The sequence below is a fragment of the Rhinolophus ferrumequinum genome, chromosome 19, assembly GCF_004115265.2.
Source record: "Rhinolophus ferrumequinum isolate MPI-CBG mRhiFer1 chromosome 19, mRhiFer1_v1.p, whole genome shotgun sequence".
In the NCBI taxonomy this organism is placed as follows: Eukaryota; Metazoa; Chordata; class Mammalia; order Chiroptera; family Rhinolophidae; genus Rhinolophus; species Rhinolophus ferrumequinum.
Genome location: NC_046302.1, coordinates 47,772,574 through 47,793,580, shown reverse-complemented (window position 1 = coordinate 47,793,580; position 21,007 = coordinate 47,772,574). Strand labels below are relative to the sequence as shown.

The 21,007-nt window shown below is 43.3% G+C and overlaps 1 protein-coding gene across 1 annotated transcript; it reads left to right on the top strand.

Annotated features, from left to right (window-relative positions):
- Positions 1 to 2,105: 2,105 nt before the first annotated feature.
- Positions 2,106 to 21,007, top strand: CPLX4 (complexin 4). Its single transcript, XM_033087812.1, has 3 exons — positions 2,106 to 2,283; positions 7,117 to 7,204; positions 20,780 to 21,007. The coding sequence occupies exons 1-3, from the start codon at positions 2,117 to 2,119 to the stop codon at positions 21,005 to 21,007; spliced, it is 483 nt and encodes a 160-aa protein (XP_032943703.1). The 5' UTR covers positions 2,106 to 2,116.

Here is a 21,007-nt window from a genome sequence, read left to right as displayed (position 1 = left end):
ATGGCTCCCTGCATGACACTTACCTTCCTCTTCTGGAGGCGTGAACAGTTCTACACACAGCAGCAAATAGTTGCTAGCTGTCCAAGTTGAAAGGCCATTCTAGTAAATAGAGGAATAAAAAGTTTTAAAAGACATGATTCCATTTTTAGTGGAATTATCTGTTGGGGAGACAATGAGAGACTTGATTTTCTAAAACAAAGCAATAGCGGGAATGTTCACTTGTCACAGGAGTGTAGCTATGACCTAAAGGTCTCCCGCCCCCGACACACACAGGAAAGGACGGGACCGGCTGCTTTACAAACTGGCTTTAGAGTTTAGAATTGACACCATCACCATTAATAATAGTTCCTAATTCCTAATCAAATGGAGTTTTAATACAGAGTTTCACAATAAATATGAATAATAATTTACAATAAAATATAAAATGGATTTTTATTATTTGGGGGTTTTATTCTTTAAGGGATAATACTAACCTGATTCAGACCTATCAAATCCAAGTTGGCTTTGGGGATTTCCCTTTCTGACCAAAACTATTATATAGGACAGACCCTCATCACATTGTCCTTGTCTTTGGAAAATGAGCGTTTTTTTCATGTCATGGAACACCTGTACAGTATTTTCTAAAGGAGAGAGTTGTGCAGAACTGGGAAAACAAAACAACAGACAGAAGCACAGGCGCTCTGGCTTTCTATCTGAAAAGTTCTGTAAAACCTTGTTAATAAGTATCCCGTCAATGAAGATGAAATATAATTTGTGATAAATGGTAACTTAGCGATAACGGTTTGAATGCGCTGAGTTCTAAGCAATGCACCTAAACGCGAAAGTGGAGCTACGTTGTACCTTCTCAGTCAGCTCTGAACAGCACTTCTACTTCACCCTAAATCTGTTCGTCTTTCAAATTGAGACCATGTTAGCAACATTTTAAAATGGGTTAATAAAAGGGAAAGCAGATCTCAAAATACATAAAACAAGCAGTTGAGGCAAAAATCCAGATCATATAGTTCTGTACAATCTGAAGGACAGTCATCTATTTCCTGAGAGGGCTCCTGCCTATGATAAAATAATAAGCATAGCTTACAAAGAGCCGACATCTCTTACCCCTCCCCCATCCACACGCGTACCGCCTTGGATGCTTTAATTAGAAAGATACTAACGTAGACTAAAGTCTTAGCCATACTCAATTCCTCCCTCGACCTGCGGAAAACCACCACCATGGAGAATCTGCTGCGTGACAAAACACTGTCAAAGGTTTTCTCCAAGTACACCAGTGAGCTTCAGTAGAGCACTGAGGAAGTGGACGGTATGTAAGAGAAAAAGGTGACCCTGTACACATCTGTCCTTACCTTCTGGGTGGGAGCCTTGGAAGTGCCGAGCGCATCACTTCCATGCAGAAACGTCACATTTCAGGGCAGAAAGCTGAGGTAATCTTGCACATGTAAATTAAGGACCCACTGCTCGGCCCTTTGAACTCGGCTCAGTTGGATATTTGCATATGGGACACCAGAATCACTGAAGCAGTTCAGAATCCAAACAAACTAAAGGCAAATCCTCACATAGTGCTTCGAATCCAATGAGAGGAAATAATGGGTCAAAGGATTATTTTTGCTTAATGAGCATTTTGGGTTTTGCGTCTCATTGGAGTCAGTTTTCAACAGGATGTTGTGTTCGAAGGCTGGAATTTGGAAATTCCACTACCGCCACATAATGTCAGCTCTGATTAATTTAATTGAAGCAGGACTCTGGATGAAGCCCTGCTGTGCTTAAAATTTAAAATTTAGAAACGGATGGGGAGGGAAGGGTAGATAATGGGGAGGATGTCTTTCCCTCTGAAATTAGCTTAGTGTATTAATTCAGAAAGCAGTTGTTTCCATCTGATTGTATGCCTTAGTAATCTGGACCATCTGCCTCTGTCTCCGAGGTAGTTCACCTCTTTAATCCAGCTTACAGCCCACAAGCCACCCTTTTCTATCTTTATGCCCTTGCAGAGATGAGGACGAGCAAGGTTCTTTGCTCTTAAGTGTGTGGCTGTCGTTAACAGATATTTGGAGATTTGTGTCCTTTTTTTTTAATTTAGGTTTTGTCTGAGTTTTGGTTTTCTTTTTCTGGGGCAGAAACAATGGCTTTCTTTATGAAAACTATGATAAGTAACCAGATAAAGAATCTAGGATTTGGTGGTGGGTCTGAAGAAAGAAAAGAAGAAGGAGGTGCATCTGATCCTGCAGCCGCTCAAGGAATGACTAGAGAGGAATATGAGGAGTATCAAAAGCAAATGATTGAGGAGAAGTGAGTACATGCAGCTTCGTTTCCCTTTAAAAGCAAAAAGAAATGAAGGCTGGCCTTACCTCCTTCCGCTCCCAGTTTCTCTCTTTTTGCTGTTTCAGTGTCTTTCCTTGAGCTCTTTGCCTCTAACCTTAGGAAAATGGGTTCTGTAAAAGTGAACAAGTTTGTGGAATCAGCAGTTACTATGTCCTCTTCGTCTGAATGGAAATGAAGACAAAATGAATCTACATGTCGTTTCTAGTGCAGCTTAGCATTTTCGGATCTAGGCACATTTTAATTGACTTCAGTTTGACTGTTCAGAGGAAACACTGTGAGCTTAACTATCTGTACAGCCTTTCAGAAATTCACCCTCCTGGCAAGTAACAAGCTTTCAAATGGTAAGAATCCAGACTTTGCACCTAGAAGGGCCTTACACAATATATAGCGCACACTTCTTGATGTCACGTGGGCAGAAAAGCTTAGAAAGCACAACGTAACAATTGTGTCATAAGACTTGGCTTCTCTAATACTATGAATAAATTTGTGGACTGTTTATTATGAAAATTTTAAAGATACAGAAAAGTTGACCAGTATAATGAATATATACCTATATACAGTATAACAAATACCTATATCCACCTATGACATAAAGTCAACAGTTCACATTTTGCCATATTTGCTTATAGATAGGTTATTTGCATAGATAGATGATAAATAGATGATATAGATAGATAGATGATAGATAGATAGATAGATAGATAGATAGATAGATATAGATGAGATAGAGAACAATTTTCAAAGTAAATTACAGGCATCGTGATACTTCACTCCCAAATACTTCAACCATATACCTCCAAAAAATAAGGACATCCTCCTGGCTATATAAAATGTAATAAAAATAAAATATTGGTAACATTGTATTTCAGTATATGGACTGAATATCGCCAACAATTTTTCATTGCTGAAGACTGATCTTCAAATAAGTGCAGTCTCCATGTAATTTTTTCAGTTTAACATAGAATTAATTTAAGAGTTTTAATCAGCTAAGATTTGAAGCATCAATCTTGAGGTTAAATGTTCATCATATGTTACAAGAGAGAAGTATTTCTTTTTGCCACCATGGCTGTTTTGCTAACGATCAATTACATAATAGTTGCCTAAGCCCTATCGCTAAGATGATTATAAGTGAAAAGATTCATCACCTGGAGGAAACGAAGAAAGTACAAAAGTCCTCCATGTAATGGAAACCTTGTCTATTGTATTTTTTTCTGAAAGAAATCATGGCTTATAAACTACCTAGAATATATTATGCTTGGCTCTGCAGTAAATTAAAGTCAGTTTAAAAAATAAATGCAACTGCAAAAATTGTGTTGGTTCTGAAATAATACTTGGGCAAAAAAATGGCAGCATTTCTTGAATATTGGCTAGTTTTGGCCAGGGCGTGTAAAAAAAACAAGCATAATGAAGAAATAAAAGTACAACAATAGCACCAATGTTCTCACATCAAGTGGGCTTATAAAAAGAAAATGGTCAGAAATTTAGACTATGCACCTGATCATGTAAAATATCATTAATATGTCTAAGCAATAAATCTGGTCACAGATATGGCATCTGTTTGATTAACTAATGTCCTAGTTTTCCTTAATTTCATATCTAGACAGACCAAAGATCAAAATGCCCAAATGGTGTGATCCATCAATGCATTGGGTTATTTGCCAACTACCCTTCACTGTGTGTGTGTGTGTGTATTACAAATTTATGTAGTCACCTAACTTAAGAAATTGTAGCAAGACAATAGGGCCAACCTGCTTCCCCATCACAAGAGGCATGACTTCCAGTCCATTGCTTGAGTTTTCAGGAGCTTCATCACCTAGAATACAACATAAAGAATTTTAGGCATCAAAAATGGTTCATCATAAGTTACATGTAGAGAGAGCTACAGACATTATAGTATGTATAATCATTAAAATGAGTATTAGCAAATAAAAGCCTTCTGAACCTGTCCTCATCATTTTAGAAAAGTTGTGGGATTGACTCCACTAATTGTAAACTAAAAACTACTTAACAATGCACTCTACTGCACATTCATTTGGATTTTACTTCTACGTTCAGATTTTTTTTGTTGTTACTGATAACATTAGTACTAGAATGAAATCTATACCTAAATAGAATATTTGGAAAGGTATAAATAAAATAATAATCTGTTTATGCCATCATGTCTCTCAATCATATTAAAATGTCCCTTTATCTTAGTTATGGTGCAATTGCTACAGTACCATTTGTAACTTGAACTTTGATATGCATCACAGATTTAAACATAAAAGCTAAACTTTTAAAGCATTTAGAAAAAAGCATAGACTATCCATCCTTGCAACTTGGAAATAGGTAGATTTCTTAAACATGACTGAAAGCAATAACCATAAAATGTTTAAATGATAAATTAGATGTTATTTAAATTAAACACTTTTGTGCATCAAAAGGCACCACTAAGAAAATAAATAGGCAAACCACAGACAAAATATTTGCAACACATATGTCTTACAAAGAACTGGGATCTAGGATATAGGAAGAATTTCTGAAACTCAATAATAATAAAAAAAAATGAGCCAAAGAGTTGAACAAATACTTCATAAAGATACACTAATAGCCAATGAGTACACAAAAAACAGCTTAATACCATTAGCCATCATGGAAATGAAAATTAAAACCACACTAAGGTTCCACTACACATATGTTAGAATGGTTAAAATGAAAAAGACACAATATCAAATGTTGGCCAGAATGCAGACCAACTAGAATTCTTCCAGCTGATGAGATGTAAGATAATATAATCACTTGGGAAAAGGTCTGACAGTTTCTAACAAAACTACACTAACCCCAATTACCCTACAACTCATCAATTCCATGCCTAGATGTTACTGCAGAGAAATGAATACACACGGTCCCGCAAAAAGGCTTGTGCAACAATGTTCTCAGCAGCTTCATTCACTGCAGCCCCAAACGGGAACTGCCCAGGTGCACACCAAAGCAGAATGAGGAACAAACGTGATGTATTCGTATAGCAGATGACAGTCAGTAATGCAAAGGAACAAGGTACTGATAAATAGAAACCTAGACAAATCGCAAGAGTTTTTTATGCTGAGTGAAAGAAGCCTTCCGCAAAAGAATGCATAATTCGTGTTTACATTTATATGAAGTTCTAGGACAGGCAAAACCAATTTATGGTGGGAAAGATAGTGGTTGTCTCTAGGTCTGGGGAGCAGGCAATGATTGGGAATGGGGAGGAGGGAGCAATGTTTTTATATCTTAAGAGGGGTTACAGAAGCAGAACCAATAGGAGATAGATGATGATTGATAGATAGATGATAGATAGATAGATAGATAGATAGATAGATAGATCAATAGATAATAGCTATAGATGATAAAACTTAAACAAATACATAACCGTAGTTAACGGCATGCATGTTGAAGTGTTTGGGGGAAGAATACTGATGTCTACAACTTTGAAATGCATCAAAAAAATAAGATGCATAACTGAATGTTTAGAGAGAAATAGATATGTGATAAAACGTGTCTAGTAGATGCACGTTGTAGACTCTAGATGGTGAGTAAACGGGTTTCACTGTAAAATTCATTCAAATTTTCTGTATGTTTGAAACTTTTCATAATAAAATATTGGGCAAGGGGAAGACCTGCTTCGGCCCGCACCACAGGTCACTGATCTCTTGGGTAAATCACGTATTCTATTTCCCTCTCCAAAACTAGAAGATTGAACTCAGTGTTCTCCGCAGCCTATTCCAAGCCTGAGGTTTTGCGGAGGGCACTGAGTTCTGAGTGCCTGAGCCCAGGGCCCAGTGGTAAATAGTTTAATCTGAGTGTTGCAGACCCAGCCCTTCCTTCAGTCAGCCTTCTGTGTAATGATTAAGATGATTTCAAAACTTGGGGTCAAGAACTAGAAACCAATTTAGCCACCTGAAAATGAAAACAGGGAGTTTATTTTAATGCAAATAATGTTTCATGCACAGATGCTTCACCAAACCAAAACCCATTAGCGGAAATCCTGCCAGGTCCCTCATGGGCCTAAACTAGGGATGGAAGCTGTTGGGGAGCCACGAGCACTCTTTTCCATCTGCTGCCATTGCTTCTGTCTCTGTCTGGTGGCTTTGTTCTTCTTTCTCAGCAGTCTGCTCTCTCCATCCGTTACCCAGATCCCAAGACTGATGGAAAACGGCAGCCCGTGACCTCCATGTTCACCTGTTACATCTCCAGCCATGCTGTGCGCCTCAGTTCCAATCCCAACTTCCCAGAGAAGAGATTTCGTTTACCGAGCTTGGTCCAATCCAGAACAGCCAGAGGGTAGGGCCATGTGCATACATTTAGCCCCCAGTAATGTACTTCTGTGGGCAGCTGTACTGGGAACTTTGCAGACTTCCCCAAAGGTGTCTGCTTCTGTCTGGATCAACATGAGCAAGGGAGTTTATTGCAAACCAGCATAGTCATGAGGCCAATTAGACGTTCCCCAGAGCACTGTGCAGTCCTCTCCATCTTGTTTGGGATGCCTCCTTCCAAACGGGGAACAGGACACTGAACCTAAATTGAGGTCTTGGGATGACAATAAAAGGAAACAGCTTTACATTACATCCCCAAATACCATGTGGCCCAGGCCTGGGTGTTTTAGCGGGCTGAAGAGTCTGTCAGGAGCTTGTTGGAAATGCAGCTCCCGTGCCCCACCTCCCATGTCTGTGGGCAGTGGGGACTCAGAAGTTGTGTTCCAGTGTCTGGATCCTCTAAGCAGGGACTGAAATGTCCTTAGCTTTCTATGTTGTTTGATCCATTCTTCTATTCTTTTCCTTTTAGGATGGAAAGAGATGCTGCATTTAAACAAAGAAAGGCAGAGAGAGCATGCCTGAGAGGTCATCTCCGAGAAAAGTACAGACTCCCAAAGGTGAGACACTCTTAACACAGTAAACATCTGGTCACTTGTTACATAATAAAAAATTAAGACTGATTATCAGCAAAGGGACATGCTCATGAATATATATATATCCTCCACAGATAAGGGGGGACTACTGTATATATATCCCCCCCTTATCTGTGGAGGATACGTTCTGAGACCCCCAATGGATGCCTAAAACCACAGATGGTACCAAACCCTATAGATACTGTTTTTTTCCATACGTACATACCTATGATAAAATGTAATTTATGAATTAGGCATGGTAACAGATTAGCAACAATAATAATAAAACAGAGCAATCGTAACAATATACTGTAATAAAAGTTATGTGAACGTAGCATTATTAGGTAAAATAAGGGTTCCTTGAACACAAGCGCCACAATACCCCAACAGTCTATCTGATAACTGAATTGGCTACTAAGTGACTAATGGGGGGGGAGCATCTGCAGCGTGGAGATGAAGGAAAAGGGATGATCCATGTCCCTGAAGGGATGGAGCAGGACGGCTCAAGAGTTAAACTTAAGAATTGTTTATTTCTGGAACTTTTCATTTAATATTTTCAGACCATGGTTGACCATGGGTAACTGAAATCATGGAAAGTGAAATCGTGGATAAGTGGGGGACTATATACACATACATATATATGAATGCATAAATACATATACACATACACCTATGTCTTAATCTTAATTGAGTCATTGTGATATAGTGAAAAGAGCATTGAGCTAATTTATAAAGACTAGATGCTAGTCATTTACCTCTATGAACTTCCATTTCATCTGAACAAAGTGAAGTTAATGCTGATAGGTGACCTTTTTATGTAAATTTATCTAAAAATTGTAGAGCTACATACGAGTAAATACATATGGGGATGATAACCACAGCTGACCACTGACCTCTAAGTGCCAGGCACTGTTCTAAGTGCTTTGCATGTATCAATTCATTTAACTGTCTCAAATGACAAGGTAGGTTCTTACAGTAGAAGATACAGAGGCACAGAGAAAGCAATACGCTCCTGCCAAAGGTCACACAGCCAGGAAGGGCAGAGTGCAGGTTCTTAACCTCTATAATATGCTGCCTCCATGTCAAAAGGGGTCCTGGGGGACAGCCGCATTTCCCAGGCCCCCAGATCGCTTCCTGTCTGTGCAGAAAGGCCACTCCTGTGGGAACCAGACCCTGGCCTTTCAGGGTGGACCTCGCAGCAGCGGCCGCCTGCGAGGCACAGGAATCGGGACCCTCGCGCCCTCTAGTGTCCCCAGCGGGCGCGGGCGCGGGCAGCGCTAGGGAGACGCACCGTCGCTTTGGGTGTTGTCAGTTCTTCCGCGGGGACTGTGAGTTGCAGCAGGGACAGTGGCGGTGGGCGGGAACAGAAATGTTTGGAAGTGACTTTTTTATTTTTGACATCTATTCTTTTCATACTAAAGACCAGATTGTGCGTTTTATTCTAAAGTGGTTGCTGTGCTAGCAAGTCTGGAAGGGCTTGGTTGGGCGGTCACAAAGCAGGAGGTGACAGCGCCAGTGAGGGATCCGATAGGACAAGGCTGGGAGGGGACCATCTGAGCAGCGGGATCCTCCTGTGGTTTGTCAGGACGGATAGGCTTAGCTGACTCCACAGCAACCAGGATGGTGAGGGATTTTGAAAGGACTGCCAGTAATTAGGAAGAGTTGAAGGTCGTTTCCCAGGCCCTGAAGGCCATGCTTTGAACCTCATGCTCTATCTAAAGTCACTGTATCTGGAGGGGCTCATGCTGCTGGCTATTACGGAACTGTATATAACTCTCAGGTCGTTCTTGGATTAAGCAGAAGAACCCTCTAGAGTGCCATCTGAATGTAAGTTGTAGATTTTCATTTCTGAGATGCTTTCACAAGAAGCAAGGAGGCCCTGGAAGGCTAGGCAGTGTCCATGGGCATCATGGTGATTGGGAAAGTTCAAGGCCATGGTACTATTTCCAGTGAATTGGAAGGAAAGGAACGAGGGGCCGGCTGGCCAGTGCTGCACCCTTAGAGCAGCAGAGGAGGGCTGCCAGAGGCCTGGGCCCGCGAGGAGCTTCTAGGTCGGAGATGGACAACAGGTGACCAGGTCATTATCTATATCTCCTTCATGCGGCATGGCATCTTGATCACTACACTTAATTGATCACATATCTGATTGCTGCAATTAAAAATGGGCATCATGGTTATATGTATATGTATGGACAAATATAGAGAGAGAGAGAGACAGAGAGACAGAGAGACAGAGAGACAGAGAGACAGACAGAGACAGAGAGAATGCCAAAAAAATGTATACGCATTTTGAGAAAGGAAAAAAATGTATTAAAATTATGCTGATGGTAACCACTTTGAACACCTCTTATAATTGCAGAAGTCAAATACGACTTGTATTCATCTTTTGTTATAGGTATATATTGAGTATTACAATTTTAATACAGTTTTCCTTTCTTAAAATGTGTATACATTTTTTTGGCACCCTCTGTGTGTGTGTGTGTGTATACAGACACACACACACACACACACACACACACACAATGGAATCTTACTCTGCCTTAAAAAAGAAGGAAATCCTGCCATTTGTGACAACATGAGGGTATTATGCTGAGTGAAATAAGTCAGATAGAGAAATATGCATGATCTCATTCATATGTGGATTCTGAAAAAACTGAACTCATAGAAAGACCAGATTGGTGGTTGCCAGAGACAGGAGGTGGGGCTGGGTGAAATGGGTGAAGGGGGTCAAAACAACAAACTTCCAGTTAGAAGGTAAATCAGCCCTGTGGATATCAGGTACAGCATGATGACTATAAAAAAATGGTCATCAAAGGACATCAGTAGGACAAATGCTATTGTCATTAAGAATCAGCGATAACCCTGGGCTAGGCAGGTCGTCTGAGGAGCACACTGGAGGCCCTTCCTCTACCTCCTAAGTCTCTTCCTAGAGCAGAAGGGGGTTCCTGGGCCACCATAGAGCTTTGGCTCCTGGAATCCAGTGTCTGTGTGGTATTTCTCTTTTTAACTAAACTTACTTCTTATATACACAAAAACACATGATATAGGTGTATACTCAAAGCACAATCATAAAACTCATGTAAATTAAGGGACTTGCCCAAGATCACAAAGCTTACAGTGACCAGTGGAGACTTGAGACTTCTTCTTGTTCACCTGGTACTTTTTTCATGTCCCATTCCCCTCCCCCACACCCTCCCTATCCCATGTATCTCCACCCAGGATGGTGGACTGGAGAACAAACACAACTATCTAACAAAGAAAATGGCTCTGAGCAGAAGACAAAGGTCACCAAGGCCTTATTGGGCTCCTAATAAAAGCCTTCCCCTCTCTTAGCCCTGTGCCATCTTACAAAGTCCACGTTGGGAACGCGGCTGCACGAATAGTATGAACAGTTCACCGGGAGCTGGACACATTTGACATGTCCTTCAGCGAACGACCGACTGCCCCGGGTACCTCATTCACAATTCCCCAGGGTCATGTCACCACAGTTGTCCTGGGCCCAACAGAGTGCAGATTTGAGGAAAATGTCTTCCTGGCAGGTGTCAGTTCTAATGAGGCTAACGATGTCCCATTTTGGAATTAGAACTGTGTTTTCTAAAGAAATTATTTGGCTGGTGTTTGCTGAAAAAGCGTTTCACCCAATTGCTGACTGGGGAAAAGAAGTTTGGGCTCCAAGAAGGAGCAATGTGGGCCCTCACCCAGCAGACAAACTGTAAAAGGCTTCCTCTCTGAGTTTACTGTTCACTGTCAATAACAATACCATCTGTTGTGCCATGTATTTTGATGACCACTTTTTTTTTTTATGTTTTTTATTTTTTTATTTTTATTTTTTATTTTTTTTTAAATTTATTTTTAATTTATTGGGGTGACAATTGTTAGTATAATTACATAGATTTCAGGTGTGCAATTCTGTATCACATCATCCATAAGTCACACTGTGTGTTCACCACCCAGAGTCAGCTCCCCTTCTATCACCATACATTTGATCCCCCTCACCCTCATCCCCCCCCCAACCCCCTTATGCTCTGGTAACCACCAAATTACGTTCCCCAGATTAATTTTCAAACCCCGTGGCCATCCTGTGGTCACCGACTGCCCTCCAATCCCCTCACCCTCCCCCCTACCCCCCACCCCTCCCGCCCATCTAGCAACCCTCAGTTTTTCCTCATTGTCTCCCAAACTGTTTCTGATTAGTTCATTCACTTATTCTTTTCTTTAGAATCCGCAAATAAGTGAGATCATATGGTACTTATCTTTCTCTGTGATGACCACTTTTAATTGCAGTAATGACATCAGGAGTCAAGTAAGCATGATAATCAAATTGCCATAATCTGAAGTATAGATAGTAAAGTATATCAGTCATTGTCACGTTCATGTACACACATCCACTCTCTGTTGATTTTCTCTGTCTTTCGATTTGCAAGAAATTAGAGAACTTCAAATACATACAGTAATCTATGATGCTGATGTTGGATTTGGATCTCACTCCGTTAATCCTGTATTTTCAGGTTTTTCTCTCTATTGGTCTCTCCTTTATAAAGGAGTCAAGTCTCTCCCAATGAAAACAAACAACACTTCCTGAATAAACACGGCTTTCTAGGTGTTTTCCCTAAATGACTGGTTCCCACTGCTCTGCTGACACCTCCCTCCTTCAAACACTCAGCCAGATGGTTTCCTTATTTTCTTTTTAGACCTCTTGGTTTCTCTTTGTTTTGCTTAGCATTCCTCCCTGAAGCCTTCTCTGTCCTCAGCTTCTGGACATCAGCCTTCTGGTTCTCTCTTAAACTGTTTCCTCTCTGTCTTCTTCATGGGTTCCCCTCCCCTATCTGCCCCCAAATTTTGGAATATTACAGGGTGCTCCCATGGTTTGCTCCTTCTCCCACTCAAGTTACATGTTCTCTCTGGATGGCTACATGTGGCTGTTACTTTCAGCTATCACCTATCTGTGTGTTGATGACTCTCAAATCTATACTTCCAGCCCACACCTTCTTCCTAAATGTCACTGCTACATCTGCCTCTACTTGGGCACCTTATAGCTCATATCTAGAACGGACTCTGTCATTATCCCCTAAACCTACTGCTCCTGTATGTTTCACATCCATTGATGGCTCCCAGGCCAGTTCATCCCCCAGGCCAGCAACTGGAAGTCACCCTTGCTGCTTCCCTCTTCCAATAAATCACCAGGTTGCTACCTGCCAACTCCCTTAAGGTTCAGCCACTGATAAAGTCTCATGTGGTATGCAAGTTGAGTGTGGCAGGGTCTCAAGGAGTCGCTAGAGTGGGAAGAGTTGTGATCACCAGATTAATGTAAATTCTTGTGTTGAAGCTACTCAGCAAAAGTCTCAGAGCAAACCAACACCAGTCATCGCACACCTGGGATCTGTCAGACTCTGATAGTTTTCTGAGAAAGAGTGCAATGTGGGCAGTCCTGGCTGCTCTTGGAGAAAGTGCTTCCAGTGTTGGGGGAGTTGGGTGGGGTAGGGTCCCAGTGAGTCAGCAGGGTGGAGCTTCGGAGCTTACCAGACCAATCAGATTCAGATTTGGCTGGAAGCATAGGGGGAGGGCTCAGCACAGGAAAGATGGCACCCGCCTGCCAGTTGCACAGGAAAAGCACCCCTCACAGGGAAACAGTCAACTTTCCCCACCCCCACCCCCAGCCGTCATCCTGAAACCACACAACTCAGTCTGCCCCCCCATATGTCTCCAACATCTCCACCCCAGAGATACTGTGCCTCCGCTGGAGCCTAAGGTGAGTACCTGGGTGTGTGAGAGTCTGTGTGCGGGTCCTTTAAGAGGATGCCTGGGTTTCCTACCATCTTCTGCCCACCCGATGGTCAGAATCCCCATTGTTTTTCACCGCCAGATATTGTGGGGGCTCCTCTTCCCGGCACAAGTACTCTGGGGGGAACCTCTGAGGTTGAGATATCCCTCCCACTTCTCACCTGCCACCCGGAGGTTTGGGGTTCGCCAGTGCTGCATCTCTGCCCCTCCTACCAGTCTCGACGTGGCTTCTTTATATCCTTAGTTGTAAAACTTCTGCTCAGCCAGACTTCATATAGTTCTCCAGGTTGATTGTTCTATAATTTAGTTGTAATTTTCATTTGTTCACAGAATGAAGCAGGCACAGTGTTTCTCTCCTCCGCCATCTTGGATCTCCCCTATGTCTTTTCAAATTAGTGTTTTGGGCTTTTTCAGATAAATATCCAGAAGTAGAATTGTTAGGCCCTTCTTTGTCTCTTGTTATAGCCTTTGTTTTAAAGCCTAGTTTGCCTGGTATAAGTATTGCTACCCCAGTTTTTTTGTTTGTTTCCATTTGCATGAAATATCTTTTTCCATCCCTTTACTTTCAATCTGTGTGCGTCTTTGGATCTGAAGTGAGTCTCTTGTCTCTTGTAGACAGTATATATAAGGGTCTTGTTTTCTTATCTATTCATCTACCCTATATCTTTTGATTGGAGCATTTAATCCATTTACATTTAAAGTAATTATTGATAGGTCTGTAGTGTTGCCATTTTGTTATTCATGTTTTTTAATCTTTCTATTTTCTTCTTAAAGAAGACCCTTTAACATTTCTCGTAATACTGGTTTGGTGGTGATGAACTCCTTTAGATTTTTCTTATCTGGGAAGCTCTTTGTCTCTCCTTTGATTCTAAATGGTAGACTTGCTGGGTAGAGTAATCTTGGTTGTAGGTCATTACTTTTCATCACTTTGAATAGTTTGTGGAAAAGGCTTACTATGACTTTTTAGAATGAAGTCCAAACCCCTTGGCCTATACACCATGATGTGGTTCCTATTTTTCCAGCTTCACCTTTTGCCTCTCCCTGCCATGATTGTATCTTCCTCTCACTTTCTCCCCTATACCCTGCTCCCCTGGCTCCTTTCTTCCCTGTAAGCCTTTAGTCCAGTGCCACTTCTTCCAGAACTTTCCATGACCTTCCTCTCCCCATTCTCCTCCATGTTTATGTAATAATTGGTGCATGTCTCTTACATCATTACCACCCTAATTCTCACCTACTAGACTGTGTGCTCCTTAACAAAAGGGGTTGAGTTTTTCATCTTTGTCCTCAGTGCCTTGTATGGTGCCTGACTTGTAGAAATTACACACACACACACACACACACATCCACACACACACACACATAAAAAGTGTGCTGAACGATCAATGGTATTGGGAAACAGGAAAAAAAAAATGAAGGAAACACATGCAAAGAACAAAGTATCAAAAACAGCAGAAAGAATCTATCTGCTATAAGAGTTATATGAAAATACATTTTCATGAAAAGAACAAGTCTAGATCTAACATCATAAAATTATAGTACAAAATTATGATTTTTGTATAAAATGCAAAGGCTACTTTACATTATAATTAAGATGTCACATTTCTTCAAGTAGAGGAAGTAGTACATTTTAAATAAAGCCACAAAATTATTTCTGAAAACAAAGGTGCCCCTCTTCCTAGCCAATTCAAAATGTATATGTAAGTCAAGCCAAATTAATAAGAAGAAACAGTTCCACAATGAACCCTAATCCTATTAACGGAATTGTCAATCTAGGTTAGTCATTGAAAAATAATGTCGTACCCCCTGCTGAGCTATATGATTTTGTTACACCTGGTGTTTGTCTGCTGTAATAAGGGCATTATTCATTTTGAATAAAGATGAAGATAGAAGAAAGTGTATCAATAGCATTGTCTCTAAACGTGTCACATTGAAAGCTCCATTAGAACTGAATTTAAAATTTGCCTCTTAGAAAAGGATGTGATGCTGTGAACCTTTCTTTGCCCACTTCCTTCGAGCTAGCTTTTGGGGCTGCCCAGCAGGATGCTGGAACCTCCTGCTTCCGAGCAGCTGTTTCTGGTGGCAGGGCAGGGAGGCCATCAGGGCCGCACCAGGGGCCCTCTGTTCCTTCCCTTCTCCATCCTGCCTCAGTTCAGTTTGCTCCTTCTACTCACCCCATTGAAGGAGCCATGGACTGAGTGTTCTGAGGGGACATGGGAAGAAAGAGCCCCGGGACCCTGGTCCAGCACAGTAGGAACGTACTACATGTTCTTTAGCCACACCAGCTTTCCCAGTTAGTCTTCACAACCACCCCATAAAGTAGGTAGATATTATTTCCCCTTCATAGATAAGAACACCAGCTGAGAGAGGGAAAGTGACTTCCCAAGGTCACACAGCCTGTAAATGGCAAGGCAAGATAAGACCCCAAGCCCATCTGACCCCAGAGGCCATGTTTTCCTGCTAGACCTGGCAGCCATGCCGGATTCTCATCCCCTAACAAGCGGAATTACATTTATTCAATATCTTCACCAGACCTGGGTTTCATCATCTGTAAAGGGAGGCCTGGATAAGTGACCTCGAAGAGCTTCTTGAGTCCCTATGAAATGCCTGCATAAAGGAAAGAAGTGTGAGATGTTCTCAGCGGCTTCTAGAAATTCTCATTCCATGTAGGGCCGTATACGTGCACACTCTCAATGTTATAAACTGATGCCTATTATTTGAGAAGTCAAATCCTCATCGTCTATCCTAATCTGGATATTCTGAGAATTCTTTAAGTAGCTAAGGAGGGAAGAACAGTGCGGTATGGCAGAAGGAACCACCAGTAAGCCCCGCACAAGTGTCTCAACGTGGCTCACACAATTACCTGGGGGAAGTTTTTTAAAAATTCTACCTGGTCCCCCGCCACAGACCACTGGAGTCTAATCCTGGGGATGGGGTCTGGCCATCGGTGTCTTTCTACACTTCACAAGGGATTCAGAGGCACAGAAAGAGTTGAAAAACACTGTCCTGGGGGCACAGAACCTAAAGTTGGCTCTGTCCTTCAGCAGCAAGTGGTCAGAAGGAGGATCAGTGTGTGTGGGAACATGGTCCTGAAGGCTTCACAGCGCCCCCTCCTGGTCTGGCCCAGACCCCCTGAGTTTGGGCATAACGGGCCATGCTCGATTTTACTTTGTATGGAGGTGTTTGTTGACTGGCTGTATTCTTTGTTCTATATCCTCACTCCCCAAATGTCTTGTAAGCTCTGGTAGAAGAGGAAGTAGAGGTTGCTGTCACCTTGCCTAGAGGCCAGTACAGCACCCTCACTCATGACCAGGACAATGAGGGATGGTTATGAAGACAAGTGACTGCTGAAGTCCTTGATCCTCCAAGTATGTAAATACCAAATGTTAGAGCAACTCGCCAAAGGGAACGAAATCCATTCGTCTGGCTGTTTGGTATCATATAGACCAAAAACAAATCAAATCTACGTAGCATCAAACACACTGGTATTTGCTTATACACCAACCTGGATTGACGAGGCTCTAGCAAGTGGTGAATGCTCACCTTTTTGACAATATAACCATCTACGATAGTCTGTCATCATATCTCGTTTCCTACAAGACGAAGGCCAGTTTATCAAGATCTAGGGCATAGGAACTCTGACTCCAGGGTCGTGCTTACCCTTCAGGGAAAAGTCAGAAATTAGTCACAGGGAATAACAAAGGCAGGGTCCGGGGTTATTTAAATAATGGGGCATTCAGCACTGGCAATTAATATTATAAATCCGGTTAAAAACCAGGAGATTAAAACTGATTCTGGTCAGCCTGCATAAAAATAATGAGCTCTTAACTGCGTTAAACAATATCTGAAATTGATAAGATTTCTATTATAGGTATGAGAAGCCCTCTGAAAAAGACACTCTGAGAATAAAGTGTAGCCTGTAAGTCCCCTAATTGTACGCTGCTTCACTTCACTCGTTCATTCATTCATTCATTCATGCCATGGTTCTCAGTGCTAAACCTCCCCGCCCTCCCTGGAGCTGATTCATATTGGCTGTAATTGCACTTGTATTTGTAGGGTGTAATGAGGCATTACGGCCTTTCCTTGAGGTGTGAACTGTGTCAAAATATCCCTGGTCTCCCCAACTAGGGGAATCTGTCAGTGGGCAGCAGAGAGTCTGTACAAGACATTCATTTATTAGGTTGTAGACAGTCCCATGAGCAGGGCGGTTCATTAGGCAGCCTGCTGCCTGGGATCCGCTGGTTAAATCCCATTTTTTTCTCTTGGTTTCTTGCTCTGTCCCGGACCTGTCTCTTTAGGGCTGATACACTCCCACCCTCTGTTTCACTGTCCATGCCTTCTTTATCCCAGGGACCCTTTCAGCAGGGATCTTGACAGCAACCTGCTTTTCCTCCTCTGAAATATTAATAACCACAGCTACTGTTTGTCCCACACTTAGACGCGTACAAGCCTGTTTCATAACATGTCTCATTCAATCTGCTCAATCGTCCTATGAAGGGTCCTCCCGCTGGGCACCAGAAGTGTAAGGTGACTTGCCCAAGATCATGCAGGGAGCGAATGACAGAACTGGGACTCGAACCATGTGTCCTGACTCCAAACCCCACAGTCTTCCCACCGTCGTTGGCCATCTCTGCAGGGCAGCAATCTGGCTCGGGTGTGGATTTTTACAAATGAGACCCTGGCCCTTGGCCTGTCCTAGGTCTGAGCCAGCCCACTGGGTTAGGACCCAGGGCGAGTGAGGCCAAGCGCCCAGGTTTGGTTCCAGAACCCCTCTAACCACTCCCTGGCCCTGTCTGGTTGTCCGACCCTTAGTCATAAGGTGTCCATGGGCCAGGCTGCAGCCCAGGGAAGTCAATTCCAGTATTGGAATCACCACCGGAAGCATCTGTGCTACTGATAGGTGGTCAGCAACACCGTCCTTCCAGAAGAATGATGATTGTAGGACTCTGACTACAGCCGTTGACCACATCCTATACTGCCTTTAGACTGGGCAACTGGGGACCTCATGCTTCTGAGGGCACCCCTCTGTCCCTCCTCAGCCACACTCCTTTACCTGGGGTGAGAAGTCTGCAGGGCCAAGAGGACAGACCTACCCAGAGCCCACACCTCTCTTTCAGACCACACTCTACCTGCCCAGGACCCTGAATTCTCTGCCTCAGAGCTTTCTGGGGTGTGCCGAGGCCTCTGCTTCAGGTCTGTCGTGAGAGGACACCGAGCTGCTGACCCCAAGTACTGCTAGGGCTGAGGAGTAGGGCAGGAGGTCTGTATACTGGGAACCATCCACACAAGGTTCCCAGTGAGAGACGGAGCCAGGTCGTGGGCCAGGCCCTCTATCAGTACTCATCCTCTGGGTCCCACAAACACTAGGATGGACCTGACAAGGGGTAGGGGAAGCTGGGCCCTCTTGGTAGCATTCTCCCAGAATTGAGGACCTAGTGCCAAAAGGGAAATAAATAGGTCCAGCTTGCTAGGAAAGCTAAGCCTGACCACCATGTGCAGGAGTCACAATTGTCCAGTGCAAATCCCCTGTCCATCTCTGAGAGCTATTACATTTATGAATAGCTACCATTGGTTGGGTGCTTAATATAGTCCAAATAATTCAGTTATCATCTAATTAATCCTCTACAATTCTAAGGCAAATAATAGAATTCCAATTTATAGATAAAGAAATGAAGTTCAGAGAGGTTGTGTAAGGTGGCCAAGGTCACACAGCCTATAGATGATGGAGGTAACCTTCATGCCCAGGCAATCTGATTCTCAAGCCAATGCTCTAGGCTACACTGTGCCAATGGGAATACGAAGATAAGTCAGTCTGTCCCGCCAGGCTCACAGCAGCCACTCTGTCCAGGTTAGAACCTGGTGACATCCACAGAAATCTTGTTACCACCTAGAGGGGTGAGGGTGCCAGAATTCTCAGGAATGCCTTTTCAAAACATGTACATGTTATTTCGGGGTGCACGAGAGAAGGCAGATGTCCTGCATTTATACGAACTGGGAATCTCCAGGCAGCGATCCTGTGTTTCCTCTTCTCCCCGGAAAAATGCTCAGAGGATGATCAGCAAGGAAGGCAACCTTTAGAGTAGGTAAATAAAAAATAAACAGACACAGAGAACTGGCTGAGAGCCCCTAGGGATTAGCTCACTAATTAATCCCCACAATAGTTTGACGAGGAACTAATTAATCCATTAAGCGCTTTGAGGGAACAAGGCCAAGTGCAGGGAGAAGCTTCTCTGACCTCAGGAGGTGACGCTGAGAGTGGTCCTACTTGGAGGTCTTCAGGAGGGGCTGGGTGAGGACCATGCCTCCCTAGGCCTTCTCTCCTGTGCATCAAAATCTGCCTGTCCAGCTGTTTCTGGAGCCAGGCTCACTGTCACTCTGCCCAGAGAACAAAATAAAAGGAATTCTGGGGGAAAGGCTGTGGCCTCCAGCCTGGAGAAGTATGGAGCCATGGATTGTTAGAACGAGAAAGGCCTTCGGATGGAGAGACAAGTTTACACAGCACCCTGGCTCCCCATTTGGACCTAGAGACAACCGATATTTGTTTATGATTATCTCTACTCAGCACCCAGGCAAGGGGAGTTCTCTCTCTCTCTCTCTCTCTGGAAGTGCTGACTTTAACTCCACCTGTGGACTCAGCAGGTGTCGAAATCTTTCTAAAATCAAATCAATGTGGTCTGATTAAGACTGAGATGATCGTTTTCTCTTTCTGTGATTTGTCATGTGCTTTGCTAACAAATTCCAGGCTGGCTACAACTTATCGAGGGGGAACTTCTGTCTGCTTAGATCATTTTCGTTTCTGATGCTCTCGTTAATCTTCTTGGCCCCCAAAGCTCAGTGTGCCTCCTGTTACAACCTGACCTCAGAAAATTATCTGACAGCAGCCATCTGGGAATGTTGATGGCCCTTATCATTCCCAGAGAAACTTTTTCTTTAGCTTCCCTTGTCTCGTTACAAAGCAAAGGGATTTTTAACACCGGGCGCCATGCACTAGGAAATTCGGGGACAGCCATGCCTAGAACCACAGGATGAACTGGGAAGGCACCCTGTGCTGGTAGCATCGGCAACACAAGGCTAGACGGTCAGGAGGCTAAGTAGGAGCCATGCCATCGACGAGTCACGCGATATGTGGTATGTGCCAGACGTGCTTCCAGGTGCCAAGGACAGAAGTCTGAGGTTGACATGACTCCCTGCCCAGAAGGGGTCCCTGTCTAGTAGAAGGGAGGGAAGGGGCAATGGTTAAGCATAAGTTGCCGCTGACGAGTGACGACTGCAATGGGGGCCCACTGTCAGGCCACCATGAATCCAATCCCCACCCTCCATACTGGGCTCAGCCAGGGCCACTGAGTCACAGCCTGGGGCTGATAGACACCGAAGTTTGCAGAGCTGCCCTGAGGCCAAGTTGGTGTGTGATTCTCAAGCATTTCAGTATCAGCATAACAGAGGGGAATTCTTGAAAGACAGGTTGCTGGGCCCCACTCAAGAGTGCCTCAGGTCTAGGGTGCTGCTGGAGAATGTGTCTTTCTAACACATTCCCAGGTGACACGGATGCTGGGTCCGGGGACCACACTTTGAAAACCACTGTGCTAGCGGTTCTGATGCACCCATATGCATTGAAAAAGGGGCCTCCAGCCTCCACACCTGCTACCAGGCTCTGCTGAGAGACAGCCACGTGTGCCGCTCACTTCCTCAACAGAACTTCTTCTTCCTGCTGCTTTTAATGTTTGTTTGTTTGTTTGTTAGTGTTAGAGGGGTCTCTCTATCTCGGTATTTGTTTTACCACAGAGTGACATGGATGAGAACCAAATCCAGATGGCTGGAGACGGCGTGGATTTACCAGAAGATCTCCGGAAAATGGTAGATGAAGACGAAGAAGAGGAAGAAGACAAAGATTCGATTCTTGGGCAGTTACAGAATCTTCAGAACGTGGACTTGGATACCATAAAAGAAAAGGCCCAGGCCACCTTCACGGAAATCAAGCAGACGGCCGAGCAGAAGTGTTCTGTGATGTGA

Excerpts from the sequence above, each read along its gene's own strand:
- CPLX4 (XM_033087812.1), top strand. The coding sequence starts at position 2,117 with ATGGCTTTCTTTATGAAAACTATGATAAGTAACCAGATAAAGAATCTA. Across the intron at positions 2,284-7,116 it reads AAGCAAATGATTGAGGAGAA|GATGGAAAGAGATGCTGCAT; the intron begins GTGAGTACATGC and ends TTTTCCTTTTAG. Across the intron at positions 7,205-20,779 it reads AAAAGTACAGACTCCCAAAG|AGTGACATGGATGAGAACCA; the intron begins GTGAGACACTCT and ends GTTTTACCACAG.